At 40.9% G+C, this 21,166-nt stretch overlaps 1 protein-coding gene across 1 annotated transcript in view; it reads right to left on the bottom strand.

Annotated features, from left to right (window-relative positions):
• Positions 1-21,166, bottom strand: part of trpm3 (transient receptor potential cation channel, subfamily M, member 3) — a 97,401-nt gene that overhangs the window by 32,274 nt on the left and 43,961 nt on the right. The window contains exons 4-8 of the mRNA XM_029511656.1: positions 20,160-20,373; positions 18,526-18,650; positions 17,328-17,499; positions 7,133-7,307; positions 6,205-6,328 (exon numbers count right to left, since the gene is read on the bottom strand). Coding sequence (XP_029367516.1) covers positions 6,205-6,328; positions 7,133-7,307; positions 17,328-17,499; positions 18,526-18,650; positions 20,160-20,373 — 810 coding nt within the window. The remainder of the gene's footprint in view (positions 1-6,204; positions 6,329-7,132; positions 7,308-17,327; positions 17,500-18,525; positions 18,651-20,159; positions 20,374-21,166) is intronic.

The following is a 21,166-nucleotide window of genomic DNA, read 5'->3' as shown; positions in this document are numbered from 1 at the left end:
AGCCATGTATTGAATACTTTCTTGTTTCTGCACTTGCATTGTATAAAGAAACAAAGAAAGTAAGGAAGGAAAGAAAGACAGAGAGAGAGAAAGAGAAGAGAGGTGCTGATGGGTGGGCAGGTATCATAATTTTTAAGGGCGTGTGTTCCAAATCAGCACAGATTTCTCACTTGGCCAATTGTTCACTACACCCTGTAGTTATCATTAAAGCAAAGCACAGTCCCCTCACATTGCCTTGCGGACTCAACACGGATGACAGCATGATCGAGGAAAGATTATTACACAAGATTTTTGCCATTGTTTCTATTCTCTTCAGCTCCCCCATCCAGGGCTCTGCAGCTTTACCTCCAGTCTCTTTCTTCCACCCATCATCTTTCCACACACCCTCACAGCAACCTCCCACTGGCAGCCAACTCCCCTCCTCCCCCCACTCCTACCATATTTGCCCGCTTTCCCTCAACGTCTTCCTCCCACTTCCCCTCCTCCAATCGCAGCCCCAAGGTGACCCTGTGGAGATGCGCCACCTGCGACCAGGCGCTCTGCAAATCAGGATGAGTGAAACATAGCCTGTGTGAAAGTGCACTGCTGCTAATTTGATTGAAATGATCCCACTTAGAGTCATCAATAAATGCCTTCTCAGGCAATCAGACAGCCCCCTCTTGGTCTATCGTCACCATCTCATACAAGCACACAACATTTAGGGACTGCTTATTGTGAGCAGTAGTTAAGGGAATCAGACTAAACTCACAGACTATAAATTTTTCAGATGATGACGACGTGCTTGGTGAATACTGTAGTTTAAAATATCTTCAAAGGCTGATTATACACTTCGATATCTTTCTGCCACTATGCTGACACCTCAGAGGTCAGCGTACAAGATGCAGGGCACTGACTAACTTCTATCACTCTGCAGCTCTTTGTTGACAAGAACGCAAGGGAGAAGTAAAGAGTGGGAACACTCAGGGGAGAGGGAGACAACTGGAAGCAGGGATCAGAGCAATAGATGAGGGAGAGCGAGGAAGACAGAAAGAGGGAGATTTCGTGTTGACAAATTGAAGATGAATATGAGAAATGAAGAGGGGAAGTCAACGCCATCTTTCTGGGTCCTGTCAGAGGATTCCCTCAGACGTTAAGCTACATGCTTAGAGGATCAGAAAACTGCTCTTCACGCTGCAGTGAGCGAAGCTGATGGGAAAACATTCATCTTCATTTAATGGGCAAAGACCCTGCTGAGGCTGAAGCATGTACATGCAAGACACATTGTACACAGCTCACGTGCACGCACACACACAAACACACACTACAGTTCAGAGGCTCACTACTGTATTTGCCTTCTGCAGTCTATACAGTAACAATGACATTAACAGTGCTTTCATCTATGTGAATTTGACCATAAAATATTTAGCTGTGTATTTTCTTTCTTCTGGGGATATAGCTTTAAAATCAAGGCTAAAACAGAGGAAAGCAAAAAATAAGTTTCTCTTTTCATGAAATTTGAATTGATAAACTATTCTGCTGACAATCAACCAAGGAAATGTTTCTCTCCTGCTCTGTTTGTCGTTCAGATTCTGCAGGACCCATTTTCTCTTATTCCAAACCATTATTTTTCCCTTCTCCATCTGTACCCCCCCACCCACCCCTTTCCACCCTACCTCCCTCTTGTGGTCCATTTAAAACACTCTTTCTTTCCCACCTCTCATCGTCTTCCTCCTACTCATTCTTAGTTTCTCTTGTCAGAAAGGCAGAGCAACACTGTGCGTTGGTGATTCCTCATAAATATTTAACCCAAATTAAACATATAAGGACTATTCTACACTTAATTATTCATACCAAGCTCGCAGATACTAGGACAGTCATCTTAAATAGAGGGGGAGGGAGAAAGAGTCATTTCTCTTATAATAGGCTGGGAATTGGGAGTAAATAACTTTCTGACTGACCTTTATAATGTTTAAATGAAGTGACTGTCACACAGCCTGTCGTTAGTTCAGGGTGCTTCTCCGGCACTCAAATGAAACAGTTTCACCTTTGTATGGAAGGGATAAGGCAAATAAGCAAAATAATATGTACATATTAAGAAGATAATTAGCCTCATCATCCTGACAAATTGACACAAATGCATAGCTTTTTGTATTTTCTTCCATCGCACTTACATAACAAATCATGTATATACTTTAATTATCTGTAAAGGCTAGAGTTTACTTATTATTTATTGATCACTTTTGCAGTTATCCTCCCTTCCTCCTCCTTTGTAATGAGGCATGAGGCAGCAAGCTCTTAAATCAAAGCATAAGACAGATCTCTGGGAATATTGTTTGTAGCTGCAAAGAGCTCAATTTTTCTTCAAAGCATTATATTAATGGTAAATTGTGGCACGTTCATGAAATGAAAGCTAAAAATGGGGACGAGGCCTCGATATAATGGTCTGTTTCAGAGGTAAAACTACAAAACACAGATATAAATCCGAGGGTGCATGCATTATGGTTTGTTTAGTACTTCTTCATAAAAAACCTTAACATCCCTGAGTATGATAAAGAAAGCAGAAACAACTGAGGCACAAAATGTCTCCATGAATTAACCAAGATGCCGAAAATAGGGAAAACGGAGAAGCACTGCCTTTCTTGGGTCTTCCCTCTTCCTTCCACTTGCTCTCTGAGGCAGACGCTCCCTCTCTCCCTCTGTTCTCCATTGCCCAAGCCATTCACCTTCTCTCTCTCCTCTTTAGCTCTCCTGCTACAGAGCCAAAATGAAATGAGAGCACAGGCACGCTGGCACAGAGACAGACACACACTCTCATCGTCTCTGCCTTGCTCTCAGACTGATGGACTGACTCAGGATAAACCTATATTTGGTGCCAGCAACACATTATTGCAGCTGGTTTTCTGACCCAGCTCCTGACCTGAATGTTAACATGGGCCTGACACTACACATTGGCACTTTTGGTGTTCACATCGGTTCTTATAATGACTTATAATGATGATATGGCACTGTGGTACAGATATTGTGTTACACTGGGCCCTTATACCAAAGACAGCATAAGTCCTGTCAGTTTCAGTGCAGATTTGCCTTCAAAGCACTTAATTATCTCTCTCCTGCTTTCTTGTCTTATTTGCTCCTCAGATCCTGTTTATCAAAATAGGTAGGTAGGCATTTCACTGATGACTGATTGATATGGATGTGGATGATGTGCAGCGCTAACTTAACAGTTTGTCATCCAACCCTTTTTCCACGTGTGTTATTCATGTGGTAGGCAGTTTGCTTAGAAACACCTCCATAACAATAATTCCCTGGGAGGCATGCAGCACAATTTGTTTCATGTTAAGGTAGATTTCTTTTGGCCTCATCTCACTAAGATTGTTCCACATTTTATCTTGCAGCACTTGAATATGTGAGTTGTATTAGGGTTTATGAAGTAGCAAAGAGGAAGCTTCCCAAAATGAATTCTCTTTCTTGCTCTTCCCCCTTTCATCCCTTTCTCCTTTACACCCCTCCAATATCACATACACATACATGGTTCACCTATCAGCCTGATGAAGAGGAAGCTGAGAGAGCAGTGAGAGACAGAAAAGGCCATGCTACAGAAGGACAGTACAACTATCTCACTTTCTCTCTTTATCAAAAAGCCATAATGACGTTGGCCTTCCCTGGAACTCAGGACTGTAGAATGAGTGTGCTGGGAAAATCCTGTCATTTTGCGTCAGCATTCCAGACGCCTTCTGCAATATTTTTTAACAGATTCTAACCAAATTTCACACAGAATATAAAAATGTAAATATTGACTGACTGACTCTTTCACCATTTAAGCAACTGCATATAAAGACAGTGGATAATATATATATATATATATATATATTATTTAGAATAGAAAATGATCATATTATCAAAATGATGATAAGGGAGGGACAATTTTCTCAATTTTCTCACTCTCTGTGTCTTTAAAGGTGTCAACAAATATCTTGGCTACGAATCATCCCTTGTCGCACGGCTCACCAACGATAGACAATTCCAAACTCATATCGGAGATCACACGGTCTCTGTTGTAAAGACAAAGAAAGAAGGAAAGTGTGTGGAAGGAAGTTTCCACAGCTGTTGGCGCAGATGGTAAGTTATATAGTTATTTGGTGTTGTTTTTGTTTTTGTTTTTTTTTTTGCACCACTTCCATTGCTGTGCCCAGTCAACCCCCTTCCCTCCCTCTTTCTTAAATCATGTTGCCTGTCTACCAGGAGAAATCTTAAAAAGCTGAAGCAAAAAGCAAGACAAAAACACAGCACTTCTAATTCAACAAGGACATAATGCAGAATATTTCCACATACAGTAGAGGCCAGAAGTTTGGACACACCTTCTCCTTCAAATGAATAGGAAAGTGTGTCCAAACTTTTGGCCTCTACTGTACAGTTTAGGTTTGGTGCCTACATTTTAATTGTCCCTATCAATTACCCCATGTCAATGAAACATAATATACATTACTGTCATTATTAATAATATTTTAGTTAGTTAGATGGTTTACTTTGTTTGCATTTATTCAGGCTGATTTTTTTTAAACTGTGATGGTACTAGTAGAGATTAGAAAGAAAAAACTAAAAAAAATTAAAAAGCCTTCCTAACAATGTCGTTTTGAAAATCAATCCCTGTCAGCACCAGAGCTAGAATTACGAGACATACATTTAGTTCCTTTGTTAGTCAATCAATTTTATTTAAAAAGGGCTAATTGACCTATCAAATATACAGAAATATTAATACATGGGAGAAACGAGAAAATCAATTTTCCATTTTTATTATTATGCTGCAGGACCTGTGATGGACTGGTGACCTGTCCAGGGTGTACACCGCCCTCACCCAGGTGAGCTGGGATTGGCTCCAGCAACCCCTGGGACTCGGAAACGGATAAGCAGTTGAAGTTGAATGAATGAATGAATGAATGAATGAATGAATGAATTATTATGCATCATTTTCACTAGGGCAGAGGAAACAGAGTTCAGAGAGAGGCAGCATCGTATTATCTGCCCTCAACAGCTGCTCCTGCTGAGTGATTCACAGCCTATTGTTCTGGTCTGGTGTATTGTGTTCAGAAGATCCATCAGTTTGAGCATCAGTTAGCCACTTGAGCCCCACTGAGGACGCAGTCAATCCATTTACGCGCTGCACAACCATGACCAGTGCTGCACTGCATGGAAAATGTGATGTGTATGTGTGTGCACACGTGCGTGGTTCATGTATGCGCATGCTTTTGATTTATTCATCTGACTCAGCGCATAATTATTATTATTGTCGTTATGACTGAAACACTTAATCTATTTGTTAACCTGCAGTATTTCTCCAAAGAAGGGAAACTATCACCTGTGTGTATACGACTAATTCAGACTTTATTAGCAGATGACACTCACTGATCTGACAAATCATCTCCTTCCATGCAAAAGACATAGTCCTCTATATTCAAAGTGAAGTGAGCCGAGACTAACCATGTAGTCAATAAATTAGCACTGCTGCAATAAAAGCTGCTTGTTTGCATCACAGAGGAGATAAAGTGTTACCTCGTGAGTGAGTGCAAGGTTGTCTCCAGACACATGAGCACTATGTGCAATACTTCCGCTATGCTGACTGCTGCAACAACATGCTCCCTGCTGCTGTGATCAGCAGTACAACACACATGCATGCATGCACACATACAGCATAAGCAAGGCAGTAGGTTGGGTCCATATGATCACGCCAAGGAGAAGGAGGAGAAGTGTGTGTGTGTGTGTGTGTGTTTGTGTGTGTCTGAGAAAGCCATGCTTGACAAGATGAGTGTTAAGACTTCTAACACTTCCAAAGCGCAACAGACTCTCAAGGTGGAAGGCATTTGGACCTGAACTTCATCTGAATACATTTACATCCACTTAACATTCTGCGTCATACATAAAAGATGGGGTAATAATTGCATTCATTAAAATTTCATGATGGGCAAGCTTCATTTGACAAATCCATTTGTTCCATTGTCACATACTTATTTTTTTGTAAAGTGAAGTTTAAGTGGGATATTATTGTTACTAAGCTGTAGCCGTTTTGCATCAGTCTCTATGTGGGTCTGGATGTGGGCCACTGATTTGTGTATATCGTTTACATGTTTGCTTCTTATGCAGTAGTTAATACACCCACACATGTGCAAACATACGTTCACATGTATTTGTTGGCATTAATATCCAAATGTGTATGAAATTGATACTCACCAGCTCCTTCTTCTTCATGCACTCCATGAGAATGATGAACAGATGTTGGGCCTGTGTGCGACTGTAAGTGAACGTTTTCTGGATGGTCACCAGCAACTGGTCTCTTAGAGACTCATTGATTATACTGCAGAAGAGGAGAAGTGTGGACAGAAAGATGAGAGAGTGTCAGGAAGGGGTTAGGCGAAGGTAAGGAGGAGAAAACAGTGAAAATTAGATTTGGTTTGACGGTAAATGAAACCAAGGTTGACTGGTACTCTCCTGGATGGTATCTCTGAGACCTTGGTGAAATTTGATTTAGCTTCATCTGTAACTGGATATGTGAAGCTGCAAAAATTAATTCACCAAAGTAATTGCATGTTTCCGAAAAAATATGTCTGAGCATTACTGTTTCATTAGCAGTGTGAGTACCACATCAGCAGATTACGTTATGTTGTTTCCTCAGAGCTAAGCAATGCCAAAATTACCTTGTTATTTCTTACATTGTAGGTTTGTTTGTTTAATCAAAGAGACTTGAATCATTTTTTAATAATTAAAATTGAAACAAACATTGTGCAGGCAGCACGGCATAGTGGTTAGCACTGTTGCTGTGCTCCGGTTTCCTCCCACCGTCCAAAGACATCATGTTTGGGTTAACTGGTGACTCTAAATTGTCCGTAGGTCTGAGTGTGAGTGTGACTGTGACTGGTTGTTGGTCTCTGTCTGTCTCTGTGTGTTGAGGGCATGGTATACCAAGCTGGGATTGGCTCCAGCAGACCCCGCAACCCAGAAACAGATAAGCGGTAGAAGATGAATAGATGAATGAATGAATGATTGAATATACATTCCGTATCTTTTCTGATGTGTAACTGTTTTTCGACGCTGGATGAAATTCTTACTCGTGGATATTTGTCCTTGAATTACAGAAAAATGTTCACATGTGACTGCCTACCCTCCCTCTTCAGAGTACTTGTGTCCAAAGGCCAAGATGTCCGAGGCTCTTCCACTGCCATCGCACACCACCACCGGGACCGGAGGAGTGTCCCTGAGGTACTCCAGCACTATGGAGATCACATTAGGACCCCCCTCTACAATCAGAGCCACCACCGGCACGCCCTGGCCAATACCTGCACATAATGAAGGTGGGAGCAGGAAAAACAAGGGGCGACAGAGTGATTGTAGCGAGGGAAACAGAGGTGAGCAATACAGAAAAGGGAGGATTGAAGAAAGAAAAGACAGGTTCAGGTCAGAAAAAGACACAGGGAAGATAATCATCACATCAGCTAGAGACTTAATCCATAAATAGAAAAACTTGACTCAACTTTGTAGTTGACAATGTGCAACTGTGACACTTGTGATGTTTCACAACTTGATTGTCACAACACTCTACCTGTTCTAATTATGGTATGGAGTTTTTCTTAAGTACTAAAAAAGCACTTGATCCAAAAATAACCAACCCACTTTGTGCTCTGTTCCAGCAGCGTATGTGTGTGTGTGAGAGAGCTGATAGTTCCTCCACTGTTCCAAACAAAAATGGCTCCTTGCCTGCTCATCACAGGCTTTTGAGGGTAATTTTGCATAATTAGCAGGTGGGCATTTCTGCATGAAGTCAGGCTATGTACAGGAGAGGATACAGTGAGTATTACATTTATTGAAAGACTCTCAAAGGAATATCCTGCTTTATTTTTGCTCTTCTTTCTAGCTTCTGGTTTCTTTTTCATGCTGTCTTTATGACTCTCTTTACACCATTAAATATTGTCTTTCGACACCATAAACTCTGTAAACTCCAGGGCCCCATTCTCTTGGGTATTCTGACTCTTTTAATTCAAAAGCTGTGTAACTGTCAGATCTTGCCCGCCCCACTCCCTAATCCTGGTCTGCATAATTCACTGAGGAGTAGGCACAGGGTGTGTCTGAAACACGCAAGTAGTCGAGCACATACAAAAGTGTGCTTATATACTGTCACATACACACTCATACAAAGAAAAGCACACACACAGATTCAGTAGCATACTCAACACAGCTACACTTTGCATCACACAGTCTCCTGTGGCCTTGCAACAGGAACAGTTACATAAGGAGAATATTTTAGGGGCCTCGCCTAATTCAAAGAGATAAAACATCATCGTGCCACAACGCATCATACAACCATATATCAACAGGACAGAGAGGGACCAACGAATGACTTGCATTTTGTTTCTGATATTGCTATTTCTTTTTGGTGTATACTTTTGTTGGTAAACGCACGTGTGAGTGTGCGATTGAGCTCGCTGTTGTGTCGCATCAAGCATTGATATTGATGACTAGTGAGCTTTGGAGGCAACGCTGCAGTTTCTAAAGCAGATTATTCTTCAACAGAAACCCATGGAGGGGCAGATGAGTTGGGGAAAGCACAGCTGTGTCATGGCTAATTGGTAGGAGAAAATTCTGCCTGGATGCACGCACAAACACAAACACGCAGTAACTGTCACAAATCCAGACAGCAGGACACATATGTAAACAAAACCACAAATTTCTCTTTTGCCTGACTACCCAAAAACAGCAGGCGCATTTTCAAACTGTTTTTCACCCCCCCCATTCACAGCTGTTTTTTTTCCATTTAGCAGTCTTGACCTCATTCCTGTGGGGGGAGTGGATGTATTAAAACATATTAGCCTATTCATTCTAATTAAAGATGCACACCCAATGGATGCACTGGAAACGTTTTCAGTTTCCAACTGTTGGTGCTAAATCATATTTTGATTTAGTTCTTATTGCTTTAAATTTCATCTGACCTTTCGGTTATACCTGTGATCAGTAATCTCTCTGTGTGGTACCCAGAAAACTATTTTGTTTTAGTTTTTACAGAGTTATTTGTATAATAATTTATTCTTTCATAAATTACTCTTTTCTTTCAAAAGACATAATGTGAGTTTGACCGTGTCTGCCATCTCTGGAAGCTTGTGTGAGACCTGCAGCCTATTCATGTCCATCAAATGATGCTTCTACTCCACTTTTACATTGAATTACACTTTATAGACTTTTAGATTTAAGAATGTTTTTGTTAGAAAGCTGGGAAACACTAAGCATTTGAATACAAGCAGTGCAATTCGATGAGTCTACACTTCATGTCCCTGATGGAAATTTAAACTGTGAAATGCTAAATTGTGGAAGGAAATTTTGTGAAAATATAATCTTCCCTACTTTACTGTCTTTGTTTCTTATCCCAATAGTGAGGTGAGGCTCAGTTTTCTATTACTAAAGGAAGAGCGTGATTGAAACTATTAAACTGTTTGGTTATTGCCTGTGCACCACTATCTACTGTATTACAGTATTACAGTGTGTGGATCACTGGACACTGTACCCATAAACCTGTTATTCCCTCCACATCCCATTTTAAATGTGTTGTAACTGAATGCCAAGAAATGAAGAGAGAGCTGTGGAGCTGTGAGTGAAAAAAATACAGCATGTTGTTGCTACATTTGTCATCTGTAAATCAAGTGTTTGCATGTATGCTTTTCCATGTATTTTCCTTACTCGCTTCTTGATGATGAAATTAAACATGATTTCTTGCATGTATTTTTCAATCAATCAATCAATCATTTTCTACCTCTTATCCATTTCCGGGTCGTGAGGGCTGCTGGAGCCAATCCCAGGTCAGCACCCTGGACAGGTCAGCAGTCCATCACAGGGCCAACACACAGACACTCACAGACAAACAGAGAGGCCCCAGGCCGGGAACTGAACCCACAACTTTCTTGTTGTGGGGCAACAGTGCTAACCACTCTTTTGCCGTGCTGTCCTGCATGTATTTTTTCAGAAATAAATACATGCGCATACATAATATTTATTATATGTCTGTACTGCCCTTGGAGTGCACCTGACCTGCTTCCTGCTGACTGTATTCATGTACTCTCTCTCTTTCTCTCTCCTGTCTCCCTGCATCATAGCCATTATTTTAACTCGGTGCCCACACTTCATCTGTGAGGAAGGAAACTTCCCTGAAAAAGAATGAAAAAGCAAAGGCAGAAGAAAAGGAAGAAGGTGGTCTATGAGAATCCACGGCCAACTTTCTATATTTATCCAGCCTGGGAGACGGGGAAGTAACGAGGAACAGAAGGAATTAGGGAGGGAAAGGAGCATGTAAGCAAGACACACATAACATGCTTAAATGGTCCTAATTAAGGATCCAGCAATGACTCATCCTGTGTGTTTGTGTTTGTGTCGGCGTGTGCCTGGCTCTGTTCGAGTGTCTGAGAGTTTGTCCTTGTATGTGTCAAATTAGCATCAGCATGACTGGAGGAGGTGCACTATGAGGGTTGATGTCTTTGCGCACCCCCCACAAATAATCAAAAAGTAAAAACATACTGTCTCTCACCCGCACACACACACACCATTATCCCAGCAACAACTGCAGCCACAAAACATCACATCAGCGAGGGAAACACGACTTGACGGGCTGCAGAACAAAAGGTCAGCGACACCGATACATTAAAAGGCCAAAGCTGCTCCCAAACTTTGTTGTTTCAGTTGTGTTTTGACATCAAGATGTCTTGTTGTTTTTGAGCGGCTCAAATGGATTGATTAATTCAAGGCCTGTGCCACCTGCTTAAGCAGTAATCTGTGTCAGTGCCACTACGAATCAATAATGGATGGTCTGAAGTGGGAAATTGGGGTTAAAGGGAATTTTACTCCATTGATTTGTTTATGTGAGTCTGAGCATCTACTCAGTTATCTGAAATATTGGAGCCAACCTAGAAGTGGTCACTTCATGCATCTTGGATTGGATAACTATTTAATGTCGAAATGTTAAGAGTAAATGTGTCTAGGAAGCATTTGCAAGGGATTTGCAAGGCAACTAAAGCCATCTTAGATGCTCAAACAGTGTAGTCACCTGGTCTGTCATCTGTAATTTGGCACCAATTACAGTATGGCAAAGTGTTTAATGGAATATAAAGTGAAATGTTTAATCCAATGAATCTGAAATCTCAATTGCCCTTCCCAGTGCATTTGGAAATTCTGTAAAGCAGAAAGTCAGTAAGTTCATCATTACAGGTAAATCCAAAGGGTTGGTGATGCTTTTACATTAGCAAAACAGTTAAATAAATGTATAAAACAGAGAGAACAATGAAAGATAGAAACATTTTTTTAATTGTTTATTAGTATGTATAAATTATCTACCAGAATGTTTCTCACCACCAAACTACTCCCCCCCCCCCCCCCCCCCCCCCCCCAACTCCTACTCTTCCAAATTTTATTTAGGACAACTCTCACACTGATCATGCACTCATATTTTGCCACACTGCATTAAATGCTGTCATCCATATTTTTTTCAGCCTGGAACCAAACCAGCATAGAGTCTGGTATCTAGCGTTCAGCCTTCTCATCTGTCCACCCCAGGGTTGAACACTGATGGTTCCTGTCATGCTTGTTTGAATCCATTCACGGTTACCCCAATGACTTCAACTGTCCCCTCACAGTCTCTTGACAGGTATTCTCATGTGTCCACAGATAGTTAGTCTTCTGACAATCATCCTTAACTCCACCTGAAGTCTGCGGTATATAAACTACCAGTCCAGCACTCCGCTCTTCACCAGTTTGTTCTGTCTGCCAACATTCTAACACATCAGCTACTTCTCCTGGTCTGTCGTATTTCTTCGTGTTGTGTGTGTTACCCTCTCTCTTTGTTTGCCTGTGCCTTGGGTTTATTTAAGCTTCGCTTCCTGATTTGTCTGTCAGTCTCCTGTGCTTACTGAACAATCACATCTCCTGCCATGGGGTAGTCCGTGCCTTATAAGACATAAGATTGTTGGGTAACCTGCTCGGTGGTGTTGGTCTTGCACTCTCCTGGTAAGATTTTGAACTGACAAACCATGCTGGAGGGTACCATTGTGTTTTAAAGGGGGGGGGGGGTTACCCAGAGGAAAGTGCCAAGTATAGGAGAACTGGAGGGGTGATTTTGGTGTGATGAGTGTTTTAAGCTATTTTAAATTTAAAGTGAACATGGTGCATAACTAAAATGTGTGTGAATAGTACATTGTATTGTGGACCAGGTGTGAATCTTCTGGGAAATAACTGATTCCAATTACTAACTAATGTCTCTTAGTAAGATTCAGAGGATATAAAGGAGGAGGCTGGAGTTTTGAGGAGGGATTTTTTTTGCCAGTGTGGTGAGCTGCCGAGACCCGAGAGTTAAAGGGGCATAGTCCAGTGCAGAGCTGAGTTTTTCGCCAGGCTTGCACTGTACATACCGCTGCACATTTTGCTGATGGACGCTGTAAAATAAATCTCACCTGGATTGTATACAAGATTTTTGTTCTGTCCTTTGTTACCACCACTCGGTCAACCTAACGTCTCCCCTTATCAAACTCCACTGTCAGTCCTGGATCAAGTATCAGTCCCCGTGCCTGTTCCACTCTATCTCTACTCAGAGCAACATAAACCACCAATTTTGCAATGAACAGTCTTTGTGTAAACTTTTACCTTTAGGTCTTATATAATTGTACTTAGCGTATCATATTGTTTGTCTCAAAACATTTAGAGTAGAATTTACAAGCTTTACATCATAAAGCTGTCCTGTTATTTGGGCCTTCATGATACAGCTACATGAACTGTGACACTGCAGCAGTATGATGTGTGTTAAAGAGCGAGCGCCTGCAAGTAAATAGAACAAAAAAAGCCTTATGTTAATTGGTTTTGCCTAGAAAAAATAAATGAATAAAAAATAAAAAATCTCAACATTAACATTCATAGTGCTTGAAAGAAGAGCTTTCCAAACCTCCTGACTTCCGATGTACCATAATTTAACGATAATACTCTATGGGCTACTCCACAGTGGAGGTCACAGTGTCATGGCTAATCTGCAACGCAAGGTCTTATGGCTTCAGGATTCAATTACCTCAGCTACTTCATCTTTGCTGTGATGAACGGTGCCACCTCTATAAGAGAGTTAGTGAAGGTTACACGGTAAACACAGACTTAAAAGACCCACGTGGCTAAAATCATGTGCCCATCTTAATGCTCGAAGTCATCTAGGTTAAAAGTAATTTCACATTTTCACAGACTTGATCAAAAATTTCACAGTTAATAAATCTTTTATTCCTTTTCATATCTGTGCGTAACAAATTTAAATAGTTGTGCAAAAGATTTAAAGTACGAGTGAGTAAGAGACAGATGAGGTTTATAGATTTTTCGCTTATTCAGTCTTACAATAAAAATAAAGAAAATGTTCATAAAGCCCATTATGTCAATTCTGTCGCTGCCTTTTCGTGTTTTTAGCCCATTTTTTTGAGTGAAGACACCTCAACGGCTTCGTCTGTAATTACAGTGCCTCCCTGCTCACGCGCAGTCCCTTTTTTGTTTTCATTTCCTCCTTCCTCTCTTTCTCCTTTGCCTCCCTCTGTGAGGCAGGTGTGTGATTTGAAAGCATTTCAGCCACTGCTGAAGACGTGTCAAAAGGGCTTTGCAGCGGGTGAGTGAACGATGTTAATTGGTGCCAATATTTAATTGGTCTTATTCATGTTTGAGTTTAACGATGTCAAGTAGCTTGAGGAGATGGCGGGAGGAGGAGCCCAAAGGAAAGAAATTCCCCTGAGAGTGTGCATTCATAAATGAGACACTTTTTGTAGAATCACTAGTTACACTTGTGTTTAATTCAGCAATACGTGCTTTAGATCACCACTGATAACTCAGCCTCTCTGTTAACATATGAAGTGTCCTGTCCAAGCTGCTTCCTTACAACCGAAACCATTTGCATCTGCGTCTCCGAACATGATCTATCAAGCTAGACCATATCTTGGCAAACAAATAAAACAAGGTCCCTGTGTTTACAGCGGGGCACAGAGCTGAGTATTTACTGAAGCTTATAAATGTGCTGGCTCCGTATTTACAGCCTCAGTGTGTTTGCCTTAAGACATTCATCTTGTTTGCACTTGGCCAGAACTGTCCCTTAGATGCTGTTGTACACTTTCCACTGAAGACGTTTACAAAACCACAGGAGGTGACACCGTCCACAACATAAAATATGCAGTAGAGATGGCAGGGGGCACAGAGGTAATATTCAAGGGAATATACAAGTTTAGAGATTTAACAGCTAGAAAACTCCAGCGAAGGGTTTTGACAGGTACCCGGGAGCGGCAATTACTTGTGATGGAAATGTGTAATGACGATAAATATCTAGTAGCAAGAGGTAATCAAACATACAATAGGAAGGCTTCAGAAAAATGAAGAATTGCAGTGATTTGCTAAGAGGCTGTCTACAAAATCACATGTTCCATAAGGCACATTCAGATCACAGCGCCTATACAATTCTTATATAGAACTGAAACTGTATAGTAATATCAGGAAGCCAATTTGATTGCTACAGCATTTTGTGGTAGTCACATGATAAAATCCCATTGCATAGAAAATTTCACACACAGCACATCCACAGTAGGATTAGCTGCAGGATTGCCCAGACATCACAAAAATACCACAGGGGGAGATTACGCTCATTTTGCCATGCTACTGTGCGTGTTACTATATTTTAAGAAAAAATGGGCTTGTGATTATGTGTGGTCTGCAACCCAAATGTCCTCGCATTCAAAGTGCTTCTTTCCTTTTTAACTTTCTTTATCCTTCTTTTCTTCACATGAACGCGAGCTACACTCACAGCATGATCCTGTAGGATTCACACTGTGAGGAAAATGGACACAGTCACCATGGACAGGTAATCAAATCAAGAAATGTTGCTTGTTTGCCCACCCCACAGCGATGAAAGAGCAAGTAAATGGCAAGGATGTACAATAAGGTACAGTTCGTCTGCAACAAAAACTCTATGTGTTTTATATTCACATCTTCACAAAGCTGTTGGCATTAAGCAGCTTAGCAAGACTGAATGTTGCCTGAGTGATCTGATCTGAGTGTGGGCTTAATGCCTTTTGGGTGTATTCACACCTGAACCTCAGCTGTTCACTTGTGAGCTCATCACCTGAGATGGATGTTAACAGCAGGCCTGTGCTAACAGGCAAGATTTGAAGTTCAGGTGTTTTTTCTCAAGTTAAGGGGTTTAACATTATTCATGGGCCTCAAATCTGCTGGCCATGAATATTTAAGATTTAATTGGCTTTCTATCATTTTTATTCATTGGAACATCTGGTCAACTGCCATACCTGTATGTTCTGTAAAAACATGTTCGTAAAAACATTGATGTTTCCTAAACACTCCTACAGCACTTGGTCTTGGCCAAAAGAGTGGTAGTACTCATTAGAATGATCTTAAATTAGCTCTGTGGTAATGTTTAGGTGTCTGACCCGAGCAACAAGAATCCTGAATGTATCCTGTGCTGAATCTGATTGAAATGCACTCACTTCCCACAGACACCCCAGCACAGTCTCACGTCCTGCTTATGCACACACAGGTATGAACATGATCTTAATTATGGCTGGATTGTGGCACAAATATAAAGCTGATACAGCACTTCGGCTAAGGAGCTAAAGTGGATTAGCACACTGCTGAGTTATTCCGTGAGACGGTCTTGATGACGGCTTTGTATCATGGGGGTTAATGAATCTATCTATCACCTTACTTCATCAGTCGCTATACACATCTGCACCCACTCTGGCTCCAAGGACAGGTAAAAAAAATAAAAATTGCATGATGGATTTAAATCAGTTTTATATTTGATGCTTAAATGACTGCTGGGCGTCCCTTTGCCTTCCCAGCCCCTTTTGTATGAATCCAGGCATAGGATGACAAAGGGAAGTCCATTGGTCACATGGTTTGATGATGATCAGGGAGGAAGCACATTTGTTTATCTTGTCAACCGCAGCACATATTAAGTCCACAAGTCAAGGCATTCAGAAGAATGTGTTTGTCACTCACATAATGTATGATAAACTTCTCAATTCTCAACACACATCAGTGACAGTGAACAAAGATCGCATCAACAAAGGTAAGATTTGAGTCTCGATATTGCTATTGGCAGTAAAAATCTATCCATTTGGTAATACTTCTTTACGGGCACTTGGGCTTGAATACAAATTTGGGCTTTTATGTCAACCAAACCGTGAAAAAATTCTTATGAACCAAATTTACAGTGACAACAAAAGAGGGTAATAAATAAATCATGGCTGCAAATAACACTTTCTCTGACTCAGATTTGCTCTGACACATTTGAAACAATGCTGTGAGAGGCTATTGGGAAATGTATTTTAAGGGTATCAGAGAGGTTTATGTGTGCTATTGTTTTTGTTTCAGTATGTGTGTGTGAAAAGAAGGAGAGAGAGTGAAAAAGACGGAGAAATGCATTTGTATTCATGCAAATTCATTTGGTTTCTAGCTAAGGTCTAATGCGGAAATTGAAAATAGACAAATGCAATGTGACAGGGTCTCAACGGAGAGGGTGAACACGCCACACAAAAGCAAAGCTGCACATACACAGGCTCAAATAAGGACAGTACCTTAACACCTATTCCCTTGGACGCACAAACGAGCATTGAAAATACACCTTCGCTTTTGGGCGCTTTTTTTTTTTTTTTTTTTTTTTTTACTAGTGATGCAACAAATGAATCAACACATTTGAAATCAAGACAGAGCACTGTGCAATAATGTGCCATAGCAGCATTTGACATAACAAATTTGAAACGTAAGTTTGCATGATCAAGCAGCAAATGAAAATATAGATACTCTGAAAATCCAAGCTCAAACACAGCTGATGTACCTAAATGTGAGTGTTCGTGCATGTGCACCGGTTGTGTGCTTGTCATTATGTCTGTTAGTTGGTTTGGCAGCAGCATGCGCCCCCTCAGAACTGGAACACGCAGATTATCAGCAGGTTCATTTGAGGAAACAGTTCATCTGAGCTGTCAAAAGCTTTGAAAGAAACTATAAGCCCGTCCTGAAGGGAGGGACAGTTTCAAAGGCATCAAGTTATATCACAGCTCGCTAAAAATATACAGTCTGGCAGCATGTGTTCAGTGTAAAGCAGGTAATAATAATCTTAGACTGGTTGCAGCTGTAAAATAGGCTATGAACCCAATTAACCTCAGGGGGTGTCAGTGATAACACAAGGATAATGGTGTCATTATACTGTTATCACTTGTACTATTACTTTAAAACACTCCTAATTCAGGACATCCAGGTGAGTCTGGCAACAGCCCTGACAGATAGATACAGTAAATTCCACTCACGTGTGTTAATCTTCTGCAGGGAGATGTGTTTTTCTAGCTGGCGTCGGAGTTTGACCTCTGCGCCGTACTTTCCCGTTGTGCCGTTGTCCGCCAGGATAAAGTGAGAGTGGAGACTGTTCAAAACTGTCAACTTGCTCATTGGATTGGACATGGTCTGGTATGGACGCACCACCTAGATGTGAGACGATAACATTTTGTAATCATGCAAACATCCGAGAGGCCTATAGCTGACAGGGGATGGAATAATGGGAACCAGGGCGTGTTTTCCTAGCTCTTAGCTTTAATAGCCCAGAAAATTAATTTGGCACATCACCTCTTACTAAAGGACTAGTCATTCAACTTCCTCAAATGTGTTTTACCTGCCACAGAGCATACTACTCAGCCTCCGGAAACAGCTGGATAACGTACTTGGAGGAAGCTTTTCAAAGTCTAAAAGGGGCTTAGAGACCACAAAGTTTTAATGGTATGTCTAAGTTACAAACTAGGACATAGAGTTTGCATCAAGGGAAATGAAGGGTACAACAAGCTTTTGTTAGCGTGATTAAAGATGTGTGTTTGGTATTCAATTATTAAATATCCCCATAAAAAAAAAAAAAAAAACAGATTTGCCTATTTATCTTCAGTTGCTATAGGCTGACTCATTTATTGCAGTTTGCAGTGCAAGAACAAATGAATTGTCCTATTAAAGTTACACTAAATCACTCTACATAAAACTGATGAAATATTTATATGGTATTAATGGCAGTTTTTTTTAGAGTTTGGATTGGTGCAGAGACTGACAGGTGAACTCATCTGGCCTTTTGGCGTACAGTTAAGACCAATCAAGCATTAGAAAAGAGCTTCAGCACTTAATAATCAAATTTCAGCCACCAGCATTAATTGGCTCTGCTTGAGTTGCTCAGAGTGCAGAAAATTGTGATAAAATTTTAACTATAACATAACATTGATTCCCCAGATTTGAATGAGTCAGCGTGTGCTCCACATTCTCTCCTGCCAGCTGTCCAACTCACTTTGGAGGAGCGTTTATCACAGACTCTATTGGCTTACTCAGCACATCAGTTAATAAAGCACCAGCTGCAATGGACAGGCTGCAGCAACTGTAGACTTCACTTGATGTTTTTCAAATACAGACATACAGACAAGCGCAAGAGCATGCATGCACCCATGAGTGCAATATTGATTCTTCTCAGAGACTTACATCTTTTCCAACAAGATCCTCTTGATTTTCTACTATGCCCCATGGAGCAATGCCAATGGTGCAAATCTTCCCCCTTGACTTGGAGGCGTGGTCTTTCAGTGCATCACCTACATGGCGGATCACTCCTGTATATGGACGTGAATGTGTTTAGGAGAATGGCACAGAATCAAAAAAAAGAAATAAATAAATAAAATAAAATCAGTCATCAAAAATACAACAAATATATCACAGCACATTCTTCTGTGATAGATTCACACAATCTGGTACATAAGACAACAGCATGACAGTCAATTTGAAAATACACGTTCAAACATACACGCGGGTTGAAACACAGAGAGGTCAGAGCTCCAGGCATCTAGCTGCTGTCCTCAGGGAGGTGGTAGGCAGCCCCGGAGGCCATTTTATTCCTTCGCTCCTGCTGACATTCTCCACCTCTACCCTCAACTGTCGCTCCAATCCATCCTTCCATCCATTATTCAGGTTTCTCTCTTCCTCTGTCTTGTCTCTGCACCCATTCTGTCACTAAATCTTACTTTCTGTTCCTTTCTGTATTCCAGTCTGCACACTCGATCCAACGGTGCATCTTGTCTCTCTAGCTGCCGTTAACGCTCGTATTAAACATTCTTGTCCCTTCTCTTTTCTTATGTCAAGGCTTTTTGCAAAATAGAAACAAGGCAACAAAACAAACAAAAAGTAAACTGCTGTACTGAAGACACAGTGAAACAGAACTGATTCAAATTACAAGTAATCCATATGATCCCAATCTATCTGTAGGCAACTAAGATAAGAAACATGTTGAAGCTGAAGGTCTGTCACAGACAATATTTTCTATTTGCATGATAACTTCATATCTGATATTTCATGTGCTGTCAATGTGTCATCTGATGTTTTGGTTGAACCATTTTTTTTTCCTACTGCTTTTATTCTGTCATGCATATTTTCCCCAATCACCAGCTTGTCAGAGAGATGGCATCCTCCTTAACCGCTTTTACACTTCCCACCATCCACCTCCTATGTTTAAGATCCAGTCCACTGAGCCCCTCATAAATCCTCCTTCAGGCCATTTTCATCCAGCTCGATGTTTCCTGCAAGAGATCTTAGCCTGCAATGTCTTAAGCTGATCTTCTCCACACCACTGAACCCTCTAAGGGGAAATCCTATTTTGCTTTCAGTGGGTTACCATTCCTCAGAAAGTCTAAGTTGATGATGCGCCCTTAATTATTATGAATCAGCAAGTACAACAATTATACTTCTCACTTTTTTCAAATAGTTTTCCTTGATTAAAATGCATTTTGTTTAATAAAAGACGTGTTTGATCCTGATGAGACTTTTTATTGACTTGCAGCCATTAAAAAAATTCGGCAGTTAAGACACTCAGAGACAATTTTCATTCATGATGCATAAAAAAATCAAGTATTTGAATATCTTTATAGCCCCGAAGGGCTTAACAAATGGCAATTTAACAGCTGATAAATCATAAGGAACATTTGAACACAGTCATTAAACTCATACTGCAGCACAAGTATGCGGTCACTCCATTTTCATAAAAAGATGTGAGGCTGCACAGTTGAAATTAATGTGTCAATTTATTTTATTCATTTGAAATATAGCGGCTTGTTGGCACTGTATTTTACCTGTGTTCACCCCTCCAGTGAAGATCCAGGCTCCTGTTGTCATAGCAGCCTTGATGAGCCCTTTGCCGAAGACCTGTTTGAGTTTGGGTTGTAGTTCAAAGTTCTGCAGGCCCCCGTGGACTGAGATCAGCAGCTTGGGCAGTTCCAGCTGCCATTCCTTGGTCATCAGGTGGAGCAGAAGGTCAGGCTTGGTGTCGTAAGACACTCGCACGTACTGCACACATTGATGAGCAGGTCAGTAATGTGCAGCAGCACAGCTGTTTTACCCTCAAGCATATGGTTACATAAACACACATCCTTGCGCACACACAAACAGCATATGTACACATGCGAGAGCATTGCATGTAAAGGTGACTGTGATGTTTTGCTGATGTGAACGTCCAATGATGAAATATGAAGAGCCGCTTCAGTGTATTGCTTTTTGTTTTTCCTGTTATAAAAAGTATCAAGCAGATGTTTATTACGACTGGAGAACCCCGAGCCTTGTGGAACATCTGTTTATCAGCATCTATTTCCTTCTAACACAGCCAACCTGACATGTGTCTGAATGAATAATTTAACGCTGGGAATAAATCAGACATCATTCAGCCTTAATAATGTGGATTCCCAGAATGCTACGGTGGGTGTGTTGTGATTGAGTCACTATGATTAAACAAACATAGAAACTGTGTGAATGACATATAGTCAAACTGTTTTTGGGATGGATTAGCAAATGAAGCAGAATTTTACTGCTGCAGCCTCCAGACACTTAAGGCTATTAAATCGATAATTATATGTAATTACATGATAATTATACTCATTTAATTGATTTTTGCTGTTAAGGCTTGCTCATGTGATGCATATTCTCCATATTTGATGTCTTAATTTGCTCTCTGTGACTGAAGAATGCACAGAAGGGCTCTCCATGAGCTCACTTAACGTGTCCCTTCCATTTAGTATTTGAATCCTGGCTGTGATCATCTATCTCAGGGAGCAGAGTTTCTACAGAGCACTGACAGAATGCAAAC

The sequence above is a fragment of the Echeneis naucrates genome, chromosome 9 (genome assembly GCF_900963305.1).
Source record: "Echeneis naucrates chromosome 9, fEcheNa1.1, whole genome shotgun sequence".
NCBI classification, from domain to species: domain Eukaryota; kingdom Metazoa; phylum Chordata; class Actinopteri; order Carangiformes; family Echeneidae; genus Echeneis; species Echeneis naucrates.
The sequence above is the reverse complement of the archived record's forward strand: the minus strand, read 5'-3'. Positions and strand labels throughout refer to the sequence as shown.